This window comes from Cololabis saira, chromosome 10 (assembly GCF_033807715.1).
Source record: "Cololabis saira isolate AMF1-May2022 chromosome 10, fColSai1.1, whole genome shotgun sequence".
Lineage (NCBI taxonomy): Eukaryota > Metazoa > Chordata > Actinopteri > Beloniformes > Belonidae > Cololabis > Cololabis saira.
Genome location: NC_084596.1, coordinates 1464540 through 1488928, shown reverse-complemented (window position 1 = coordinate 1488928; position 24389 = coordinate 1464540). Strand labels below are relative to the sequence as shown.

Genomic DNA, 24389 nt, shown 5'->3' with positions numbered 1-24389 from the left:
GCGGGGCCGTCATCACCCTACTCGCCACTGATTGGTCGGGGGGCGGGGCCGGCAGACGTTTGAATCAGGAAGCGGGAGTCAAACCATTAAAAAGTTACAGCAGAAAAAAGGGACAACCAATCAGAAGAAGGGGCGGGGCTAATTAAGGCCAACGAAGCTTAAGGACTCATTACAGAGTCCCATGACACCACCCACAACTCTCTATGTCAAACCATTCAAAAGTTATGGTAGAGAAAAGTTTTCTAGGGGGCGCTGTTGAGCCGTTAGGCCACGCCCATTAATGCAAACCATTAAATATCACATTTATCGCCAAGTCTGGCTTGCATGCAAAATTTGGTGACTTTTGGAGAACTATCAAATATGGACCAATCACATGAAGGGGGGGCGCGCCTTTTGGCGTCTAACGTCGCCACGGTAACACTTTTGAAAGAGAAAAGTAATGCGTGGTGTCGCAGGATGTAGACGCACATTTTGATGTATAACACACCTGGGTGCACGTTACGGTTCGGGCTGAATTAACTGCAGAAGGAATGGCATAAATTTCGCCAAAATGACACAATTTATTCAAAATGGCCGACGTCCTGTTCGGTTTCGGCCATGGCTCCAAGAGACTTTTCTTTAAGTTGTGCCATGATACAGGTGTGTAGCGATTTTCGTGCATGTACGTCAAACCGTATTGTGGGGCTTGAGGCACAAAGTTTTCCGGGGGGCGCTCTTGAGCCATTTTGCCACGCCCATTAATGCAAACCATGAAATATCAAATTTATCGCCAGGCCTGGCTTGCATGCCAAATTTGGTGCCTTTTGGGGAACTATCAAATATGGACCAATCAGATGAAGGGGGGGTGCGCTTGTTGGCGTCTAGCGTCGCCACGGTAACATTTTTGAAAGAGAAAAGTAATGCGTGTAGTCGCAGGATGGAGACGCACATTTTGATGTATAACACATCTGGGTTCACGATACGGTTCGGGCTGAATTAACTCTCGAAGGAATGGCATATATTGCTCCAAAATTACGCGATTAATTCAGAATGTTCAAAATGGCCGACTTCCTGTTCGGTTTAGGCCATGGCGCCAAGAGACTTTTCTTTAAGTTGTGACATGATACAGGTGTGTACCGATTTTCCTTCATGTACGTCACACCGTATTATGGGGCTTGAGGCACAAAGTTTTTTCTGTCGAACCAATCAGATGAAGGGTGGGCGCGCTTTTTGGCGTCTAGCGTCGCCACGGTAACGCTTTTGAAAGAGAAAAGTAATGCGTGTTGTCGCAGGATGGAGACGCACATTTTGATGTATAACACACCTGAGTGCACGTTACGGTTCGGGCTGAATTAACTTTCGAAGGAATGGCATAAATTTCGCCAAAATGACACGATTAATTCAAAATGGCCGACTTCCTGTTTGGTTTCGGGCATGACGGCAAGAGACTTTTCTTTAAGTTGTCCCATGATACAGGTGTGTACCGATTTTCGTGCATGTACGTCAAACCGTATTGTGGGGCTTGAGGCACAAAGTTTTCAAGGGGGCGCTGTTGAGCCATTTTGCCACACCCAATAATGCAAACCATTAAATATCAAATTTTTCGCCAGGCCTGACTTGGGTGCAAAATTTGGTGACTTTTTGGGCATGTTAAGGGGGGCAAAAAGGCCATCACTTTGTCAGGAAAATAATAATAATAATAATAATAATAAAAATTCCTGCAAATACAATAGGGCCTTCGCACTGAAGGTGCTCGGGCCCTAATAATAATAATAAAAATTCCTGCAAATACAATAGGGCCTTCGCACTGCAAGTGCTCGGGCCCTAATAATAATAATAATAATAATAATAATAATAATATATATATGCCTGAAAATAACCTTTAACCTTTCTTTGGATAATATTTTATGTTCTCCATTCATTTCTAAACGTTTTGATATTATGAAACATAACTAGATGTTTACAGCACGATACAATGTACATAATAGTGATAAAAAGTGGAAAAAATAATTATGTGTGGGAACCCTGATATATACAGTATACATATATATATATATATATATATATATATATATATATATATATATATACTCAAATCAAATGGTGATAATTGATTCTGAATCTTAAGAATCGGAATTAAATCGATTCCTGACATTTGAATCGATACCAGCCTTAGAATATTAGAATATTAGAATAACACATACAGTAATCTAACACGTTTGTTTTTATCAGGGATTATAATTCTTTATCTTTGCAATCAATGGTTCTAAACCATCTAGAAGGTATTTTTATACTTGATGAAAACATTATATGTACTTTAGTGAAACCAAGACGACACCGTGTTTCAGGCTCATCCCGTAGTTAAAGACCAGTTTTGGATTAAAAATACGGGAAATTTTCCGTCAACAGCTGTCAAGTATCTTACATTTAAGACAGATTTACAAGAAATCTAAAATTACTAACCGTCAAACTTTTATAATGTACAATTATCTGATCTTTCTGTACCTTTGTTGACACTGAAATGTTGTATTTTATGTCATTCCTTTAATGGAGCGTCAGTGAAAACACTAGTGAATTAAAGCACATTTATTCATTTTAAATATTTTCACTTTATATACACATTGAAACATTTATATTTTATTTGTATTTGTCATTTCCCTCATGAGGCTCTCTGTCGCCGCCCTGGTGGCGCTGACGGACATCGTTCTTCCCCGTTAGAGAATCTGAACATCCTGCTCCTCTTTAGGAAAGTTACTTTAATATCCTCTTTTTACTGATATTTACACAAAGTATTTGCTTTTTATTGTTTCAGTTTGCTGTCTAAAAATTATTATATTATAAAACGGGAAATTTACGGGAAAGACGGTGAAATACGGTAGTTTTTCCAGCCGAAATGTACGGAAAGGTATTAGTTAAGGTTTAAGTTAAAAAGTATTAAAAAGGTAAAGTTCACATTCATTTTATGGTCATTGAATGGCGAATGGAACGACTCAAATTAAATAAATATTTAACACACATTCAACCTTCTGCATTTATTTTTCAAATATTTTTTTTGTCTGCATATATTAATGTTTAATACCTTGCTGGTGCCTTAAGCCTATTGAGACTCAGCCTTATTTATTTCTGTATCTTATTTATTCGTAATAATGCTCCTGCTGACGTGATTGAGCTTTTTCTTCTGAATTTTATTTATGAAACAAACTTCACCAATAAAAATGTGGATTTCAAATCTTCTCTTCTTAGTGTATTAATTGATTAATCATCACTGCAAGTTTACAATGTCCTAGAATTTAATTCTTTATTTGAACCTTTATATGAGGTTAAAATGTGATTAATTAGATAAGGCAAGGCAAGTTTATTTATATAGAACAATTCAACCAAAATGTCATTCAAAGTGTTTTACATCAACATTAAAAGCAGCAAGACACAATTAAACAGTAAATAACAAATAAAATGAAATAAAATGATAAGAAAATGATAAGAGAAGAGGTAAAATAATAGAAAGCAGCAGTTGTTAGTCAGTAAGGGCAGTAGATCCAGCAGGTTCATCTCATTCTTACAATGGCAGGAATTAAGTTTCTATACGGTCAAAACGTACAAAGACCGGGTCAAATAAAGGGATTAATTAAGATTAATTATGAATACTGTAATTAATTAGATTAATGCCTGACAGCATCATATATAATATATATCATATTTATTTTAATATATCATATGTATTTATATATATATATATATATATATATATATATATATATATATATATATATATATATATATATATATATATATATATATATATATAATATATTATATTTAAATTATTTTTTTTTACTTTTTCTGCCAGTATTTTTATCAGGATCTGTGCTTTAGGGGTTGTACTTTGTGACCGCAGTGTTTTTATTGTGCACTTAGAGAAAAAAGTTAAAAAATGTCGAGAAAAAAGTCAAAATGTCGAGAAAAAAGTTGAAATGTTGAAAAAAAAGTTGAAATACAATTCGACTTTTTTTACATTTACATTACATTTTACATTTTACATTTTACATTTTACATGTACATTAATCTCGACATTTTTCAACTTTTTTTCTCTACATATTTCTCGACATTTCCACTTTTTTCTCGAAATGCTTAATGAATAAAAAATATTCCTCCCCTAAAATATTTGTATTTTTCTCCTGCCCTGACACTCTTCCATACATTTAGGTCCTACTTTGTTCCGCGGTGGTTTTCCATACTTTTAGATCATATTTTGTCCCGCAGTGGTTTTCCATACTTTTAGATTATATTTTGTACCGCGGTGGTTTTCCATACTTTTAGATCGTATTTTGTACCGCTGTGGTTTTCCATACTTTTAGATCATATTTTGTTCCGCGGTGGTTTTCCATACCTTTAGATCATATTTTGTACCGCGGTGGTTTTCCATACATTTAGATCATATTTTGTTCCGCGGTGGTTTTCCATACCTTTAGATCATATTTTGTACCGCGGTGGTTTTCCATACCTTTAGATCATATTTTGTTCCGCGGTGGTTTTCCATACTTTTATATTATATTTTGTTCCGCGGTGGTTTTCCCTACATTTAGGTCATACTTTGTAAAGCAGTGGTTTTCCATACGTTTAGTTTGTATTTTGTACCGTGGTGGTTTTCCATACCTTTAGATCATATTTTTCTCCACAGTGGTTTTCCATACTTATGGTCGTATTTTGTTCCGCGGTGGTTTTCCATACTTTTAGATCGTATTTTGTTCCACGGTGGTTTTCCATACATTTAGATCATATTTTGTTCCGTGGTGGTTTTCCATACATTTAGTTTGTATTTTGTACCGTGGTGGTTTTCCATACCTTTAGATCATATTTTTCTCCACAGTGGTTTTCCATACTTATGGTCGTATTTTGTTCCGCGGTGGTTTTCCATACTTTTAGATCGTATTTTGTTCCGCGGTGGTTTTCCATACATTTAGGTCGTATTTTGTTCCGCGGTGGTTTTCCATACATTTAGGTCCTATTTTGTTCCGCGGTGGTTTTCCATACATTTAGATCATATTTTGTTCCGTGGTGGTTTTCCATACCTTTAGATCGTATTTTGTTCCACGGTGGTTTTCCATACCTTTAGGTCCTATTTTGTTCCGTGGTGGTTTTCCATACATTTAGTTTGTATTTTGTACCGTGGTGGTTTTCCATACAATTAGTTTTTATTTTGTACCGCGGTGGTTTTCCATACCTTTAGGTCGTATTTTGTACCGCTGTGGTTTTCCATACCTTTAGATTATATTTTGTTCCGCGGTGGTTTTCCATACCTTTAGATCGTATTTTGTCCCGCGGTGGTTTTCCATACATTTAGGTCGTATTTTGTTCCGTGGTGGTTTTCCATACATTGGATCGTATTTTGTTCCGCGGTGGTTTTCCATACCTTTAGATCGTATTTTGTACCGCGGTGGTTTTCCATACATTTAGGTCGTATTTTGTTCCACGGTGGTTTTCCATACATTTAGGTCGTATTTTGTACCGTGGTGGTTTTCCATACTTTTAGATCATATTTTGTTCCGCGGTGGTTTTCCATACCTTTAGGTTGTATTTTGTACCGTGGTGGTTTTCCAAACCTCCTCCTCCTCCGGTGACGCGGCTCTTTGCTCCCGCTCCTCCCGCCGCTGCAGCAGCCTCGCCTCTCTGCGGCTCCCGCACCAAAACACGGACCAGAACCCGCTCCAGAACCAGCTCCAGAACCAGACCAGAAGCCGCAGAACCGAACCGGGACCGGTCCGGATCCAACCATGACCGAGACCAAGACCCACGTGATCCTGCTGTCCTGCGGCAGCTTCAACCCCATCACCAAGGGACACGTCCATATGTTCGGTAAGAGAGGGGTGGGGGGGGGGGGGGGGGTCCTGGTCCTGGTCCCGGTTCTGGTCCTGGTCCTGGTCCCAAGAACCGGGTCCTGGTCCTGGTCTCGGGTCTCAGCGAGCGTCGGTTCCAGCGGTTTCAGCACCGGGAGCTGTCCACCCGGCCTGGTGCTGAAACGGGGCTGTGGACCAGGACCAGGACCAGGACCAGGACCTGATCCTGATCCTGATCCTGATCCTGATCCTGATCCTGATCCTGGTCCTGGTCCTGGTCCACAGAACCGGGTCCTGGTCCTGATCCTGGTCCTGGTCCTGGTCTCAGCCAGGCTCGGTTCCAGCCCCGGGAGCTGTCCGCCCGGCCCGGTGCTGAAACGGGGCTCCGCCGCTCCGCCGCTCCGCCGCCGACAGCGGCTCCTTCCTGCGTCACTGGCCGGGCCAGGAGGCCTCTTCTCCGGCCGCGGGGGCAGCGGAGCCCCGGGGGAAACATCCAGAACCAGAACCGGGACCAGGGCGCGCACGAGTCCGGTTCTACCCGGGTTTCAGTCTCTGTTTTCATCTGCGCAGGAGATTCGGTCCTTGGGGATTCACTGGATGTTTGTGTTAATGAATGAATTGATTAATGAATTAAAAGCGTGTGACTCTGGAACAGTCTGGAGCAGGAAATGAAACAAAGTACTAACATAAATCTGATTAAAAATGATTTATAAACAGGTTTATGGAAGAGGAAATGTGTGATAAACAAATAAAATAGGAAAAATGGTATATTATACTGGCTTAAGATATGTTTGGATATTTATGTGGTTATTTATGTAGTATATATTATTATTATGTTGAGAGGGATAGTTATAATTATGTAATATATGTTATATATTTATTATGTATGTAGCATATATATATTTATAGGGATATTTATGTAGTTTATATAGTATATATTTATATAATATTTGTATTTTCTATATATTGATATAATATTTATGTAATATTTATATTTTCTATATACTTATATGGATAATTATGTAGTAATAGACATGTTTACATATTATTTATATAGACTATATTTATATGGATATTGTGTAGATAATATAATAATAGCAATAATGTAAATTCATAGAGTTATAAAGGGGTAGGAACTAGGAAAAAGTGTATAATTATACTTTTTATTTTTATATACATATTCGAAATAAATAAATTCATTCATTCCATGAATAGATTGATTAATGAATTGATTAATGAACCAGTTTCCCATCAGGACCCGCAGCTTTTGTGGCTTTTCCTTTTCCAGGTTTTGTTTTCTATTTAAAGTTTTCTAAAACCAAACTTTAATGGATCTTAAAATGCTTTAATATTAATATGTTACATTTGCAGAAGAAAACTAATTCTAGATCTGTGAATGAAAACATGAATTTACGACCTAAAAAACTTAAAGATCCGTAGTTTTTATAGAGTATAATAAGCTGTTGTAAATCTTCTTACAGTTGAATAATTCAACATATTTTCCATTTGAACTAGAAAACCTTATTTATTTATTTAGTTTTATAATTCAGGGTGTAACAATCTTTGTCTCCAACATCCCATAATAGTCAATAAAGTGAATAAAGTGCTTTAGTACGGAACAGAATCAGGGCCAGGCAGGAGAAAAAATATTTGAGAGGAGGAGATTTTTTTTATTGTGCACTTCGAGAAAAAAGTCAAAATGTCGAAATTAATTTTGAAATACATTTTTTGAGAAAAAACTTGAAATTTCGTGAATAAAGTTGAAATACATTTAGACTTTTTACTCGACATTTTGACTTTTTTTAGTTTAAAGGTCCTCTGGAACCAGAACCAGAACCAGTCCTGGTTCCAGGTCCGGTCCTGGTCCAGACCTTTGACCCCCTTCAGGACCAGGTCCTGGACCAGGACCTGGTCCTGGACCAGGACTGGTTCTGGTTCTGGTTCTGGTTCTGGTCCTGGTTCTGGTTCTGGTTCTGGTTCTGGTTCTGTTTCAGTTTCTCTTTGTGTTTCACCAGAAAAAGCCCGAGAGTTTCTGCACAAAACGGGCCGTTTCATCGTGATCGGCGGGATCGTGTCTCCGGTCCACGACTCCTACGGAAAACCCGTGAGTTCCAACCGTTCCCCGTTTTATAAAAACGTTTGTGAATGTTGTCGTGATTCTGTAAAAGTCTGTAAAAGTGAAACCTGTCCCTGAAGTTACCGCAGATCTGACTGGGATGGATCTGTGTTGTTTTCACTAATCTGTATTATTTTAGCTGTTTCCACCAACATAAGGGGGTTCCTGGTTTCCTGCAGACGATCCAAACCGTAGTTCATCATGTCTTGATTTCTGATCCTACCTATTGATCATTTGCGTGTTTTGCTTCTATAAACCGTATTGTCCCGAATATAAGACGGTGTTTTTTGCATTGAAATAAGACTGAAAAAGTGGGGTTTGTCTTACATTCGGGGTCTAGACGTTATACCCATTCACACCGCTAGATGGCGCCAGATATCTTTAAAGTGAATGCTGAACTAAACTCCCCAGGACAAAGGAACCCCTGTCACGAAGAAGAAAAGTAAAAACAGCAGTAGCACGAATAAGAAAAATAAAAAATAGCGGTAAGAAAGAAAAGAGAAGAAAATAACAGAAGAGATAACAGAAAAGGAGAAACGTAGCGACAATCTGGAGAAAAGTGGGTGGAAGAAGTTATGATGCAAACTTCAAGATCATGATTTGAATGAGGCAAAATAACAGGCTTCTTCTCTTGAATATATTTTTATAATCATTTGTTCCAGATGTACTGTAATTATTTTCTGTATAAAAATTTAATTTGGTGTTAAAAAGTCTTTTTTCAAATTTGAGTCTTGAAAAAGGGGGTCGTCTTATATTCGGGCCAATACGGTAATGATTTCTATCTATTATTGATTATCTGTGGGTGGACTTGTCCTTTGTCCATATAAAGGATATAAGGAATTCTCTCATTTATGAGTAAGTCTTTTTTTTTTAAAATATAACCTTGTACAAACTTTAAAATGTAGCCATCCTAAAACTAAGAGGCGCCTTTGTTTTTTAATTTTAATCCCTAGACATGCGTGACGGCCAGCGGGCCGGCTGCAAACACTCTAAACCTTAACAGGAATATTTGTCTTATTTCTAGTTAAAATGTCTCACCTTTAGTCAAAAAAATCTCATTACACTTAAAACAAGACTCATCACTGGAAAAACTACAATTTTCACCTGTTTCAAGTAGATTTTCACTTGAAATAAGTAGAAAAATCTGCCAGTGGAACAAGATTTTTTTGCTTATAATGAGAAGATAAATCTTGTTCCACTGGCAGATTTTTCTACTTATTTTAAGTGAAAATTTACTTGAAACAGGTGAAAATTGTCAAATAAGTTATTTTTCTGGTAATGACTCTTGTTTTAAGTGTAATGAGATTTTTTGACTAAAAATGAGACATTTTAACTAGAAATAGGACAAATATTCCTGGTAAGATTTAGAGTTTGCAGTGTGTTTCCTTTATCTAGTTATAAGATGTTCGTATATCTTTATACATGTACTCTATGTTATATTTAGATGTTGTATTTTATTCTACACCATGTGACCCCTGGGGGCGGGGCTTAAAACGGGCCGTCTATTGAATCCAGATCAACGATTGATTTGCTGAATAAATCTGCACTAGGGAGGAAAAGTTTGCGTATAAGCGCATTTAAATATAACATATTTAAATCTGTGATATTAACAATTAAAAATGAAGCTTTAGATGAAAACATCTAGTTTTGAACTTAATCTGCATTTGTTTCTAAAAACAAGACGTTTTTTCCTGAATCAGCAGTTTTTCTGTAATTAATCCCAGTTAATCTTTACATTTACAAACTACATATTTACTTTTCCTTTAACAGTTTTAATCTATTGGGCAGATTGACCAACGTTTAGATGAAACATGTTTTATTTGTTTAAGTAGAAAAACCACTGTAAAAATATCTTGATCTACTTTAAAAACATTAAGCGACTTTTTCTCATGAGATTTTTATGTCGATCAAGAAAAACTAGTTTTTGTATAAACTACTAAAGTTTTAGTTTGTACAAAATTCATTTGCAAGTAAAGTCAACTTAAATTTTGGTAAATAAAGTAAACTTAACACAATTAAGTTGACTGTACTTGCAAAATGTATTATATGTATTTATTATACAAAAATGAAGTAGTTTATACAAAGATTAGTCTTTCTTGATCTAAATAATAATCTCATGCAAAAAGCAGCTATGAATATTCTAGTAATCGAGTATTCTACTGAAAATTCCATCCATTAATCGAGTAATCGGATAAAACATATTTTTGTTTAGTTAAAGAGCGATTATAAATATACATAAGATGTTAGATGTTAATTGACATTAAGACTAAATGATATAATCCAGTAGGTTCATGTTTGTTCATTTAAAACCCTGAACTTACACCAGTCGACCAAATTCACTGATTCACTCAAAAAACTAAGGATCTTACCAAGAAATGTTCTTATTTCTAACCTAAAAACACCGTTACACCTGATAACACATCACCTAAAAGGTTTTTCCCTCGTGTTTCAATTAAACTTTCATTTGTGTCGAAATGTCGGGATTAATGTTGAAGTAAAATTTCATGAATAAAGTCAAAATGTCGAGAAAAAAGTCAAAATGTTGAGATTAATGTTGAAATACAAATTCATGAATAAAGTCGAAACTTTGTGAATAAAGTTGAAACATTTCGACTTTTTTCTTGACATTTCGACTCTTGAAAAAGACGGGGTCGTAAGCAAATCTCTAGTTCTAGTTAAGTTTAAAGTTAAAGTCTTCCAGGATTTGGAGTTTTGCCGCGAGAGCTGCTGTTTTGGAGCACGTTAGCCGTAGCCGCCAGCGCTAATGATGTTTTATCATCAATGACTACAGAGATAAAACTGAAAACTACCCAGTTAGCTTTATTACCTTTTTATTTCTACAGCTCTGTGTTTTTACAGATTAAATGCGTTAGCCGCATCGACACTCGTCATAATTAACAGAAACCTCCACAGGCTAACGTTATCGTAGCGTCAGCGCGTTGTGCCGCGTTAAACATAGTCCAAATACGATGCTTTGAGCTGCAAAATTAAACCATTCCTCCAGGCAGAGGAAGGGTTGAGGTGGAGGTTGTGGTTTTGGTTGTGGTTTTGGTTAGAGAGTTAGGGTTTTGGTTGGTTGGAGGTTGTGGTTTTGGTACGTTGGTTGCAGGTTCTCCTGCAGGTGCAGCAGGTTCCAGACCGGCTGCAGTGGTTTGGTGATTAGGGGTTAGATTGGTTTTGGTTGGGGCTAGGTTTGGGGTTAGATTGGTTGCAGGTTCTCCTGCAGGTGCAGCAGGTTCCAGACCGGCTGCAGTGGTTTGGTGATTAGGGGTTAGATTGGTTTTGGTTGGGGCTAGGTTTGGGGTTAGATTGGTTGCAGGTTCTCCTGGAGGTGCAGCAGGTTCCAGACCGGCTGTGGTGGTTTGGTGATTAGGGGTTTGGTTGGTTGGAGGGTTGGGGTTGTGGATGAGGTTGTGGTTTTGGTTGGAGGTTTTGGTTGTGGTTGGGGTTAGGTTGGTTGGTTAGGTTGGTGTGGGTTGTGGTTGTGGTTTTGGTTGTGGTACGTTGGTTGCAGGTTCTCCTGCAGGTGCAGCAGGTTCCAGACCAGCTGCAGTGGTTTGGTTGGTTGTGGTTGTGGTTGTTGTTCGGGTTAGGTTGGTTGGAGGTTTTGGTTGTGGTTGGGGTTAGATTGGTTGCAGGTTCTCCTGCAGGTGCAGCAGGTTCCAGACCGGCTGCGGTGGTTTGGTGATTAGGGGTTACGTTGGTTGTAGGGTTGGGGTTGTGGATGAGGTTGTTGTTCGGGTTAGGTTGGTTGGGGTTGTGGTTGAGGTTTTGGTTGGGACTAGGTTTGGGGTTGGGGTTGGTTGCAGGTTCTCCTGCAGGTGCAGCAGGTTCCAGACCGGCTGTGGTGGTTTTTTCTTCTTCTTCTTCAACGTGATGAACTCCAGATCAGATCCGTAACCGTTAGTAACCGTTAGTAACCGTTAGTAACCGTTAGCAACCGTTAGTAACCGTTAGTAACCGTTAGTAACCGTTAGTAACCGTTAGTAACCGTTAGTAACCGTTAGCAACCGTTAGCAACCGTTAGTAACCGTTAGTAACCGTTAGCAACCGTTAGCAACCGTTAGTAACCGTTAGCAACCGTTAGCAACCGTTAGTAACCGTTAGTAACCGTTAGTAACCGTTAGTAACCGTTAGCAACCGTTAGCAACCGTTAGCAACCGTTAGTAACCGTTAGTAACCGTTAGTAACCGTTAGTAACCGTTAGTAACCGTTAGCAACCGTTAGTAACCGTTAGTAACCGTTAGCAACCGTTAGTAACCGTTAGTAACCGTTAGTAACCGTTAGTAACCGTTAGTAACCGTTAGCAACCGTTAGTAACCGTTAGCAACCGTTAGTAACCGTTAGTAACCGTTAGTAACCGTTAGTAACCGTTAGCAACCGTTAGTAACCGTTAGTAACCGTTAGTAACCGTTAGTAACCGTTAGTAACCGTTAGCAACCGTTAGTAACCGTTAGCAACCGTTAGTAACCGTTAGTAACCGTTAGTAACCGTTAGCAACCGTTAGTAACCGTTAGCAACCGTTAGCAACCGTTAGTAACCGTTAGTAACCGTTAGTAACCGTTAGCAACCGTTAGCAACCGTTAGTAACCGTTAGTAACCGTTAGTAACCGTTAGTAACCGTTAGCAACCGTTAGTAACCGTTAGCAACCGTTAGTAACCGTTAGTAACCGTTAGTAACCGTTAGTAACCGTTAGTAACCGTTAGTAACCGTTAGCAACCGTTAGTAACCGTTAGCAACCGTTAGTAACCGTTAGTAACCGTTAGTAACCGTTAGTAACCGTTAGCAACCGTTAGCAACCGTTAGTAACCGTTAGCAACCGTTAGTAACCGTTAGTAACCGTTAGTAACCGTTAGTAACCGTTAGCAACCGTTAGCAACCGTTAGCAACCGTTAGTAACCGTTAGTAACCGTTAGTAACCGTTAGCAACCGTTAGCAACCGTTAGCAACCGTTAGTAACCGTTAGCAACCGTTAGCAACCGTTAGCAACCGTTAGTAACCGTTAGTAACCGTTAGTAACCGTTAGCAACCGTTAGCAACCGTTAGCAACCGTTAGCAACCGTTAGTAACCGTTAGTAACCGTTAGTAACCGTTAGTAACCGTTAGTAACCGTTAGCAACCGTTAGTAACCGTTAGTAACCGTTAGTAACCGTTAGTAACCGTTAGTAACCGTTAGCAACCGTTAGTAACCGTTAGCAACCGTTAGTAACCGTTAGTAACCGTTAGTAACCGTTAGTAACCGTTAGCAACCGTTAGCAACCGTTAGTAACCGTTAGTAACCGTTAGTAACCGTTAGTAACCGTTAGCAACCGTTTAACCGGATAGTTTCACTTCTGTCCACGTCTGGACGTCTGGACTCACGACGCCGTCTGGGGGTTCTGGTTCTGGTTCTGGTTCTGGTCCTGGTTCTGGTCCTGGTCCTGGTTCTGGTTCTGGTTCTGGTTCTGGTTCTGGTTCTGGTTCTGGTTCTGGTCCTGGTTCTGGTCCTGGTCCTGGTTCTGGTCCTGGTCCTGGTTCTGGTCCTGGTCCTGGTTCTGGTTCTGGTTCTGGTTCTGGTTCTGGTCCTGGTCCTGGTTCTGGTCCTGGTCCTGGTTCTGGTTCTGGTTCTGGTTCTGGTCCTGGTTCTGGTCCTGGTCCTGGTTCTGGTTCTGGTTCTGGTCCTGGTTCTGGTCCTGGTCCTGGTTCTGGTTCTGGTTCTGGTCCTGGTTCTGGTTCTGGTCCTGGTTCTGGTCCTGGTTCTGGTTCTGGTTCTGGTTCTGGTCCTGGTTCTGGTTCTGGTCCTGGTTCTGGTCCTGGTTCTGGTTCTGGTTCTGGTTCTGGTCCTGGTTCTGGTCCTGGTTCTGGTTCTGGTTCTGGTTCTGGTTCTGGTTCTGGTCCTGGTTCTGGTCCTGGTTCTGGTTCTGGTTCTGGTTCTGGTTCTGGTTCTGGTTCTGGTTCTGGTTCAGGTTCAGGTTCTGGTTCTGGTCCTGGTTCTGGTCCTGGTTCTGGTTCTGGTTCTGGTTCTGGTCCTGGTTCTGGTCCTGGTTCTGGTTCTGGTTCTGGTTCTGGTTCTGGTTCTGGTCCTGGTTCTGGTTCTGGTTCTGGTTCTGGTTCTGGTCCTGGTTCTGGTTCTGGTCCTGGTTCTGGTTCTGGTTCTGGTTCTGGTTCTGGTCCTGGTTCTGGTCCTGGTCCTGGTCCTGGTCCTGGTTCTGGTCCTGGTCCTGGTCCTGGTCCTGGTTCTGGTCCTGGTCCTGGTTCTGGTCCTGGTTCTGGTTCTGGGTGTTTTCCTCGTGTCCTACTTTCTCTGCAGAAATAACATGAATAATTTAATCTGCAGCTTCAGATTCTCTCGTTTTTACTCGTCTTTGTGCGTCTGAGACGGTTCTGGAGGATTCACCTGGACCCGGTTCTGGAGGACCCGGTTCTGCTGGATCCCCCTGGACCCGGTTCTGCTGGATCCACCTGGACCCGGTTCTGCTGGATCCACCTGGACCTGGTTCTGCTGGATCCACCTGGACCTGGTTCTGGTCCCCCGGGTCCTGGTCCTGAACCGGTCCTGGTCCTGGTCCTGGTCCTGGTCCGGTCCCACCCCCGATAGTTTAGAGGTTTATTCTGCAGGAGAATCGGTCTCTGATAAAAAACCAGGTCATTATAAATTACAGGCTTTTTCTAAACGACCATTTTATCAAAAATCCTAGAAAACCAGTTTCCCGTCGTTTCCCAGCGTTTCAGGAGGAACAGGAGTTTTAGAGTCCGGTCTGCTTTTAAAACCAGTCTGCTTTTAAAACCAGTCTGCTTTTAAATCCAGTCTGGTTTTAAAACCGGTCTGCTTTTAAAACCAGACTGGTTTTAAAACCAGTCTGCTTTTAAAACCAGTCTGCTTTTAAAACCAGTCTGCTTTTAAAACCAGTCTGGTTTTAAAACCAGTCTGCTTTTAGAACCAGACTGCTTTTAAAACCAGTCTGCTTTTAAAACCAGTCTGCTTTTAAAACCAGTCTGCTTTTAAAACCAGTCTGCTTTTAAAACCAGTCTGCTTTTAAAACCAGTCTGCTTTTAAAACCAGTCTGCTTTTAAAACCGGTCTGCTTTTAAAACCAGTCTGCTTTTAAAACCGGTCTGCTTTTAAAACCAGTCTGCTTTTAAAACCAGTCTGCTTTTAAAACCAGTCTGCTTTTAAAACCAGTCTGCTTTTAAAACCGGTCTGCTTTTAAAACCAGTCTGCTTTTAAAACCAGTCTGCTTTTAAAACACTGAGGCCCCGTTTCCACATAGCCGGTATTTACAAAAACGGATATTTCCCTCTACGTTTGGAAAAATTCTATCGTTTACACGAGATCGTTTTCAAAATCTCTTCGTTTAGACGAATCCGCATAAATACGCTGTTAACGTCATGCCAGCCAATCAGAATCCTGGAAAAAACATCAACAAATGACACGAGTAACTTCCAGTTAAGGCTGATTTATGGTTCCGCGTTACACCAACGCAGAGCTACGGCGTAGGGTACGCGGTACGCACACCGTACGGCGCTGGTACCGCGTAGCCTACGCCGTAGCTCTGCGTCGATTTAACGCAGGACCATAATTCAGACGTTACTTCCAAGATGAACCAGAGTCTTTGGTTTGGAGTGACAGAGAAGTGGAGTTACTTCTCAACATTTTGACTTTTTTCTCTGCCACCTATCCCCCTTTTTTTCTCGACATTTCATCTTTTCTCACAAAATTTCGACTTTTTTCTCAAAATTTCGACTTTTTCTCGACTTCTTTCTCAAAATTTTGACTTTTTTCTCAAAATTTTGACTTTTTTCTCATCTTTTTTCACAAAATTTTGACTTGTTCTCGACTTTTTTCTCAAAATTTCGACTTTTTCTCGACTTCTTTCTCAAAATTTTGACTTTTTTCTCAAAATTTTGACTTTTTTCTCATCTTTTTTCACAAAATTTTGACTTGTTCTCGACTTTTTTCACAAAATTTTGACTTTTTCTCAAAATTTTAACTTTTTTCTCAAAATTTCTCAAACAGATATTTCCCCCTCTACGTTTATTAAAATCCCATCATTTCCAGGAACCTGCATAAATATCTGTTAAGGTGCTATGAGCAGCCAAACCTACAGGGGGCAGTGTAACGAGAAGATAAAGTCATGCTAGCCAATCAGAATCCTGGAAAAAAACATCAACAAATGACACGAGTTACTTCCAGTTTGACATTTTGACTTGTTTCTCAAAATGTTGACTTTTTTCTCAAGATTACGACTTTTTTCTCGACTTTTTTTCTCAAAATTTTGACTTTTTTCTCAAAATTTCGACTTTTTTCTCAAAATTTCGACTTTTTTCTCGACTTATTTCTCAAAATTTCGACTCTTTTCTATAAATTTCTACTTTTTTCTTACTTCTTTCTCAGAATTTTGACTTTTTTCTCAAAATTTCGACTTTTTTCTCAAAATTTTGACTTTCTTCTCGACTTTTTTCTCAAAATTTCGTCTTTTTTTCTCAAAATTTCTCAAAAACTGATATTTCCCCCTCTACGTTTATAAAAGTCCCATCATTTCCAGGAACCTGCATAAATATCTGTTAAGGTGCTATGAGCAGCCAAACCTACAGGGGGCAGTGTAACGAGAAGATAAAGTCATGCTAGCCAATCAGAATCCTGGAAAAAAACATCAACAAATGACACTAGTAACTTCCAGTTACTTCCAAGATGAACCAGAGTCTTTGGTTTGGAGTGACAGAGAAGTGGAGTTACTTTTAAGTGTGACGTTAAAATATAAAACAGGTAAAATACAAGAAAATATTGACGGTTACAAACTAATTGTAAACACAGGTGTCACTCATGACGCTGGTGACGTTTCTGTCTCATAATGTGACGTTCTGAAGAATAAATGTCCGTTTCTCTCCGTTTACAAGCAAACGTGAAGACGGAGGTTTGAAAAATCTACACTTTGGCCGGAGTTTTCAGAAATGATGGTTTTTGGTGAATTTGAGCTTCGTTTTCGTGTAAACGAACGAACAAAACGCATGAAAACACCAGCGTTTCTGCTCCGTGGAAACGTGGCCTGAGTCAGTTGTTCTTTGTGGCAGGGTGGAGGAGCTGCAGCCACGCAGGCTGATGGGTCACAGCTGTGTCCCATCAGCCTCTCCACCCTGCCACCCTTCATAAGGCTGGGGTGGCAGGCGTGGCTGCAGCAGCAACGGGGCTGTTGTGGGAGAAGGTGCTTGTGCACGTGTGGGAGTTTCTGGTGAATAAAGAGTTCTTGCACTAAACCCCGTGTCGTCTCTGTCCTGTCGGTCGGGCCCGTAGCACTCGCCCTGCTACATTCTTCACCCTAAAATGTTTATTTACGTTTATATCCTGATCCACAGGACTGTCTCAGAAAATTAGAATATTGTGATTTTCTGTAATGCAATTAAAAAACCTCCATTCTGGATTCATTACAAATCAACTGAAATATTACAAGCCTTTTATTATTTTAATATTGCTGATCATGGTTTACAGCTTAAGAAAACTCAAATATCCTATCTGAAAAAATTAGAATATTCTGGGAATCTTAATCTTAAACTGTAAGCCATAATCAGCAATATTAAAATAATAAAAGGCTTGCAATATTTCAGTTGATTTGTAATGAATTCAGAATGTATGACATTTTTGTTTTTGTAATTGCATTACAGAAAATAAATAACTTTATCACAATATTCTAATTTTCCGGGACAGTCCTGTAGATCATGTGTCTAGGAAAATAATCACGCCCTGGATTTGTGTTTCCTGCTTGTAAAAAGAGTCGTAGCACTTTCATGGAAATGTACCAGTAAAGCACAACTCATTAACTGGATTTAGGAAATGTCTACGACTTTACCTGTGGAAAAGATCACTTATATTATAAAGCACAAACTATCGTTGTTTCAAAACATTTGGGCTCCTTTTATGGAATTTATGGAGGATTTAAGCAGATCCTCTGCAGTTCTAGAATCATTTCCTTTCTCTTGACACTTACTTCTTTATTCTGTGTGAATTTTACTGTATATTTGAGTTTATATTTCTGAATTAAGCACAACGGTGAAATGGGCTAAACCTTGAAAAACAGAGAAACCTTTGTTGTTTTGATTTTTGTTACTTTTATTTATTCTTTCTTTCTTTCTTTCTTTCTTTCTTTCTTTCTTTCTTTCTTTCCTTTTCTCATTTAAACCTAGATTGAGTTGCTTTGTAATATCTCATAAATATCTGAGCTGTAAGGAAATATGGTTCGCTTGCTGGACAATAATTCCGCTGAAGTTTCCTCTTCTTTATGTCATTGGAAGGATTTTGAAAACCAAATAAAGTTATTGTTGTTAAAAAAAACACTGAATCAGATTTTTAAAAGGGTTTTAGCAACAGACTCTGGAAACTGTTATTCTACTGCTTTTAAATGTAGGCTAGGCTAAGCTAGGCTAAGCTAGGCTAGGCTAGGCTAGGCTAGGCTAGGCTAGGTCTGCTCCAACTGTCTTAACTTAAATCAGGATAAAAACAATAAGGTTTACTGAACCGTACTCCTAAATTAAATACTTACCTGCGGTACTATACTGCCCTTATTTTTTAACAACTTGTGCTTTTTATTATTTTACCTTCTTTTCACATAATTTTATTTCATTTTATTTGTTATTTACTGTTTAATTGTGTCTTGCCGCTTTTAATGTTGATGTAAAGCACTTTGAATTACCTTGTGTTGAATTATGCTGTACAGATAAACTTGCCTTGCCTTGCCTAGGCTAGGCTAGGCTAGGCTAGGCTAAGCTATGCTAGGCTAGGCTAGGCTAGCCTGTTCAAAACAACACAGTTTCTCCCAGTTGCACTGGAAGCCGTTGCAACACCATCTAATCCCTTCCTGAGATGTTTGAGACCAAAAATAAACCTCTGTTTTAGTTAAAGTTGTTGAACTTCCATCCTTGATGCAGGGGCGTTTTTAGGATCCAAAGACATCAGGGGCTAATGAGAAATGATCAGGGGCTGGAACCATCTGCATTATTATTATTTTTTTGCTCTTATTTATGATGAAAAACGCATAAATAACACATAAATAACACATAAATAATGCTTTAAACTGTACAGATACATGTATTTTATTGACTGGATCTGTAATTAATCACCTGAATGAACTGATGCATGCCCTTTGCCTTACCTTAATCTAATTTAGACTATCACAGATGTCACAATCGGTAGGTTCTTTTCGATCCCCAATAGACCACAGAAGCAGGTGGAAGGTTACGACACTTTATTCAATGGTGAACAACAAGTAATATATTTTCGGCTCACTGGAGTAAAAGAAATCTGGGGGTTAAGATCTGCCACCAATAATATTAAAATCAACAACGGGAGGAGGGGGCTCAAATTAAATAGCTTGGCCACCAGAATTAGACTGAGACCTAGATACACCACTGCAAGAAACCAATCACAGAATCAAATAAGGATCACGGCATTAGCCAATGGTAACCAAACAATACGTTTCCAAAACACATGCAAACACCATTAAAAGCAGGTCTCGTGAAACATAGTGGCCCAAAACCCCTTCAACCCCCCTCCCTACAATCAAATCTCGTATCCCCCAGATAATGATGTCAGTCAGTGGCCCCTAAAACAAATAAGAATAGGAATTAAAAATGCTCAGCCGAGACAATAATAAAAAGAACAATAAGTAAAACTCTATGATAAAAGTCAGTGGTAAAAACCCGTGGCCATACAATGAGCCAACAGTCTGTACTGGCCCGCCCAGGGACTACAGTCTCTGCGCGCCTGACTGTGTGCGCTGGGGGAGCTCTGGCGTCCCGCACCAGGAAAACAGGCGTGGAATCAGTCCGGCAGGTGAGGGGGCGGGGTCCGGCAGACTCTCAGGAGAGGAACAGCGTCGGCGAGTCAAACCAGGCTGGAAAGCAGGAAAAGAGTGCAATCAGTGGACTGAGTTATGAGAAGTTACACTCACTCGTGTTCAAGCTCCAGGGTAGACCGTTCCTCTATGTGAGCAAATAGAGAGCGATGTTCCCAACAAATGAGGTGATCAAGCGGGGGTCCTCTCAACGTCCAGGAAGGCAAGCAGGAATCTCCCTCTGCGTTCAGCCTCCAGCGCTGTCGGTCTCTCTGCCGTGCGTTCAACGCTGCGCCGCATCTGTTTCCCCTTTTTATCACCGCTGTCTCCACCTGAGAGCCTTGATTGCAAGATTTGCTTCACCTGTGAAGAGAGCACAACAAGGGAAGACACACCCACCCCTGCGCAATTGTCAGCCAAGTCCCAGTTGAATTGCTCTCCTGCACACAGTTCACTGTCCACAGTGTTTTCAATAAAAAAGTTAAAATCACAGTTCAGTCGCCGTCAGCCGCAACATTTCCCCCCTGCTTTTTCCAGCGGCCGTCCCGGCCGCTACAATTGTCGGAAGCGAAGAGGGCGCATGCCAAAGTTAATCCGGTGGGGACGTCTTAGGTGGGTGTTGCTCTCGCCCACACCTGCAGCAGAGTTACTGGGGCCTTCTTCGGGCCCTGGGCGGGTACTACTAGAGGATACCCCACCTAATACATGCTGTTCAGGGACATTGACATCATTACATAAAGACAACGATGTATGGTCGGGCTCAGGAGAGACAGGGCCTGCGTCACGAGCTGGCCTAGTTCGGCCTTGATCTGCATCTTGAGAGGTGGATGGGGTATCAGAAGCACTATAGTTTAGGACACGGTCTGAATCAGAGCAGGGAGCATTGGGCACCAGATCAGAATGTTCAGGGACCTGATCAGAGTGGGTAGCTGGAAGTTGAGAGTTCAATTGCACGAAGTGGGGTGCCGTACTCAAGTTTGTGGGCGCCCCACCCGAAGTCGTCAGAGTAGGGCCAGCCAGTCTAGCCACTGGGGGGAGTACCTTTGTCAGAAGGTCTTCCAATGGGGGACGTTCTTGGCTAGAGTCCCTGTCATCCACTGGGAAAGCAGTAGTTGCCGGATCAAAGATACACAAACGCAAATTGTTGCGATGAATTGTACGGACAGGTCCTTCCTTGGCCTCTGGTCGGACAACGTACACTGGCTGTTCGGAATTGGGTTGCGCCAGTATGACAAACCGTTGAGGGCCCCATCGGGGAGATAACTTCCCTTGGGCCCGTCGACGGAAGTTCCTTATCAGAACCCTTTCCCCTGACAGCAAGGGTATGGCCTGAGCAGTCCGGTTGTATCGAGCCTGATCCCAGGCCTGACGACGTTCGGCCTGTGCCTTCACTTTTGTAAATGCCTCACGAAGGGCATGGTGATGGCTTTCAACCCACCCATCCAAGGTGTACTTCGATTGAGGTGGGGACACCTGGTGAACCACATCAACTGGCAACCTGGCATGTCGGCCAAACAGCACATAATGGGGAGCCAATCCGGTACTAGCGTGTGTGGAGTTGTTGTAAGCCTGGAGCAGCTCAGGCAACTTGGTGTGCCACCGGGGATGATTCTGGGAGTCCAAGGAGCTCAACAGGCCAAGCAGGGTTTGATTAAAGCGTTCACAAGCTCCATTCCCCTGAGGATGATATGGTGTGGTCCGTGCTTTGGTGCATCCATACATCTCGCAAAGCTGCTGCATTAGAGCTGACTCAAAAGCACCTCCCTGATCCGATAAAAGCCTTTCAGGGCACCCGAAGGGCTGAATTAGGGATGTCCACAGAGCCTTAACCGTTGTGGCTGCAGTCTGATCCTTAGTAGGAACTGCCAGGGCATAGCGGGAAAAGAGATCTGTCATCACCAGTATATAGGGGTAAGTGTCACCAGGGCGGCCTAGGGACAAATAGTCTAGCCCCACTACCTCCCAGGGGTAGCTGGTCTTTATAGACTGTAGTGGTGCACGGGCATGTGGTCCAGCCTTACTCACTTGACAAGTTCGGCATTCCTTGGTCCAAATCTGCACTTCTTTGCTCATTCTGGGCCAGAAGAAGCGCCTCCGCAGGATCGACAGCACCTTCTCCCCACTCATATGTCCTGCCGCTTGGTGGTATTCTGCCCAGAGCCCCTGGGTATACTTTGGGGGGACAATCAGCTGTTGGGTGGGTGTCCTTGTATCTGGCTCTTCCACAAGCCGGTAGAGGATCCCGTCCTGCTCCATCAATCGCTCCCATTCCTGCAACAACTGGCTTAGCCATGGGGAGGAGGTGCGTCTCAATTCGCTGGATGGAGCCTTGCCTGTTTCGAGCCATCCTCGCAACTGGGACAGGTCCACGTCCTGCTGCTGTCGCTCTCTCCACAGGTTGACAGACACCGGGGGGTCTACCACTGGGGCTGATGCACTGGGTACGCTGACGTGCAGTCCGTCTGCCTGGACGGTAGCCTTGGTAGTCTGGGGGAGCCTGGACAACAAATCTGCATTCTGATTACTTGACCCTGGACGATATTTAAGGTCAAAGGAGTAATTGGAAAGTTGGGCCGCCCACCTTTGCTCCACAGCCCCAAGACGGGCAGTGTCCAGGTGTACTAGTGGATTGTTATCGGTAAACACAGTGAATTGGGCGCCCCATAGGTAGTCCTTAAACTTATCGGTCACCGCCCACTTCAGAGCCAAGAGCTCTAGCTTGAAAGAGCTGTAGTTCTGGTCATTGCGTTCGGCTCCAACCAGGCTACGACTAGCATAGGCAATGACTCTTTCCTGTCCCTCTTGTACCTGGGAAAGGACTGCCCCAAGACCTTCTAAACTGGCGTCTGTGTACAGCTTAAAAGGCAGTGTAAAATCGGCGTAGGCCAGAATAGGGGCTGAGAGGAGAGCTGCTTTCATTTTTTCAAAAGCAACTTGGCAATCTGCTGCCCAAGTCACAGGGGTGGAATCCCGACCAGCAATGCCCTGAAGCAACTTGGTCAGTGGAGCAGCCAGCCGGGAAAAAGAAGGGACAAATCTTCGATAATACCCCACAAATCCCAGGAAAGAGCGAACTTCCTTTGTAGTGGTGGGTACTGGCCAATTCTTCACAGCTTGGGTTTTCTCTGGATCGGTAGCCACTCCCCCACAACTGACCACATGGCCCAAGTACTTAACCTCCCGCTGGAAGAGGCGACATTTACGGGGCTGGAGTTTCAACCCATGGTCCGAGAAACGTAGGAATACTGCCTCCAGGTGGTCTAGATGAGACTGAAAGTCCGGGGAGTAAACGATCACATCATCCAAGTAGATCAGAAGGTAGTCATGTACATAAGAGCCCAAACAGCGCTGCATCAAGCGTTGAAACGTTGCTGGGGCATTACAGAGACCAAAAGGCATCCGAGTGAACTGGTAGAGCCCCAGCGCGGTGGCAAACGCAGTTTTCTCTTGATCCTCTGGGGCTACCTCAACCTGCCAGTAGCCTGAAGCAAGGTCCAGAGTTGAGTACCAGGCGGCCTTCTTCAAACTGGTCAATGATTCCTCGATGCGGGGCAAGGGGAAGGCATCCTTGTGAGTAATTGCGTTGAGCTTCCGGTAGTCCACGCAGAACCTCAAAGTGCCGTCCTTCTTCCGCACCAAAACTATAGGTGCAGCCCATGGGCTTGAGCTTTCTGTGATGACCCCGCTATCGAGCATCCCCTGCAGTAGCACCCTGAGTTCAGCGTGCAGTTTTGGTGGAACTGGCCTATATCGTTCTCGGCTTGGGGGCGCTGCCCCGGTGGGAATCTGGTGGCGCACAACACCGGTGCAACCAAAATCCTCGTCGTGGGCTGCAAACACGCTTGTCCACTTTTCTAAAAAGGCAGCCAACTGCTGCTCTTCTTCTGGGCTCAGTCCATCCCCTTGTAGCTCCAAGGCAGGATGCTTAACCCCAGGGTTCCAGCTGGCTGTGGCTCCAGGGGTCTGATGCATTGCAGCTGCTTCCACCCGGCACACACTAACTTCTACCTCTTGGGGACCTGTGGGCTGCAATTCCAACCGCGCTGGGGCCTGCACTTCCTGGGGTTCGATCTGGGAAACGGCAGCCAGGGCCTTTCGTTGAGGCAGCTCAATTTGGAAAGGATGGGGATTACACAGCCTCAATGGAACCTTGCCACCCCGTACTTGAGAAATAGTCCTTGCCACTCGCCATTCTCTGTCTCCTTCTGAATCTCCGGATAAGTCCTCCACCAGTACCAAAGTGTCTGGTGAACACATAGTTTGGGGAACATGGGCCCACACCATCATTTCCGTCTCTGGGGGAATGACAGCTGGAGCTTGTCTGTGGAGCTTCGCTGTGCCCTGCACTGGGGCCAATGGGGACAGAGCCTGAAGCTGTCTACACGCAGCAAAAGCCTTCTCCCACGCCCGACCAGCAAAAGGTGAGAGAGATGAGCGGAAAGCTCGCTGCCCTGGGTGGCCACACTGAAAAAGGATTTCCCAGCACTGAGATATCACATTCATGCCCAACAGCCCACGTTCGGTGTCCACACAGTCATCTTGCACAACAATCACGCCCTGTTCAGGTAGCGCAATCCCTCCCACAGCCATATCCACCACTGCATAGCCCACATAAGGAATCTTCAACCCATTGGCAGCTTTTAGGGCCAGCCATGA

General features: G+C 42.2%; 1 protein-coding gene across 1 annotated transcript in view; it reads left to right on the top strand.

Annotated features, from left to right (window-relative positions):
* The first annotated feature begins 5619 nt into the window (after positions 1–5619).
* Positions 5620–24389, top strand: part of nmnat2 (nicotinamide nucleotide adenylyltransferase 2) — a 32814-nt gene continuing 14044 nt past the window's right edge. Inside the window, exons 1-2 of the mRNA XM_061730915.1 lie at positions 5620–5832; positions 7829–7917. Coding sequence (XP_061586899.1) covers positions 5751–5832; positions 7829–7917 — 171 coding nt within the window. The 5' untranslated portion in view covers positions 5620–5750. The remainder of the gene's footprint in view (positions 5833–7828; positions 7918–24389) is intronic.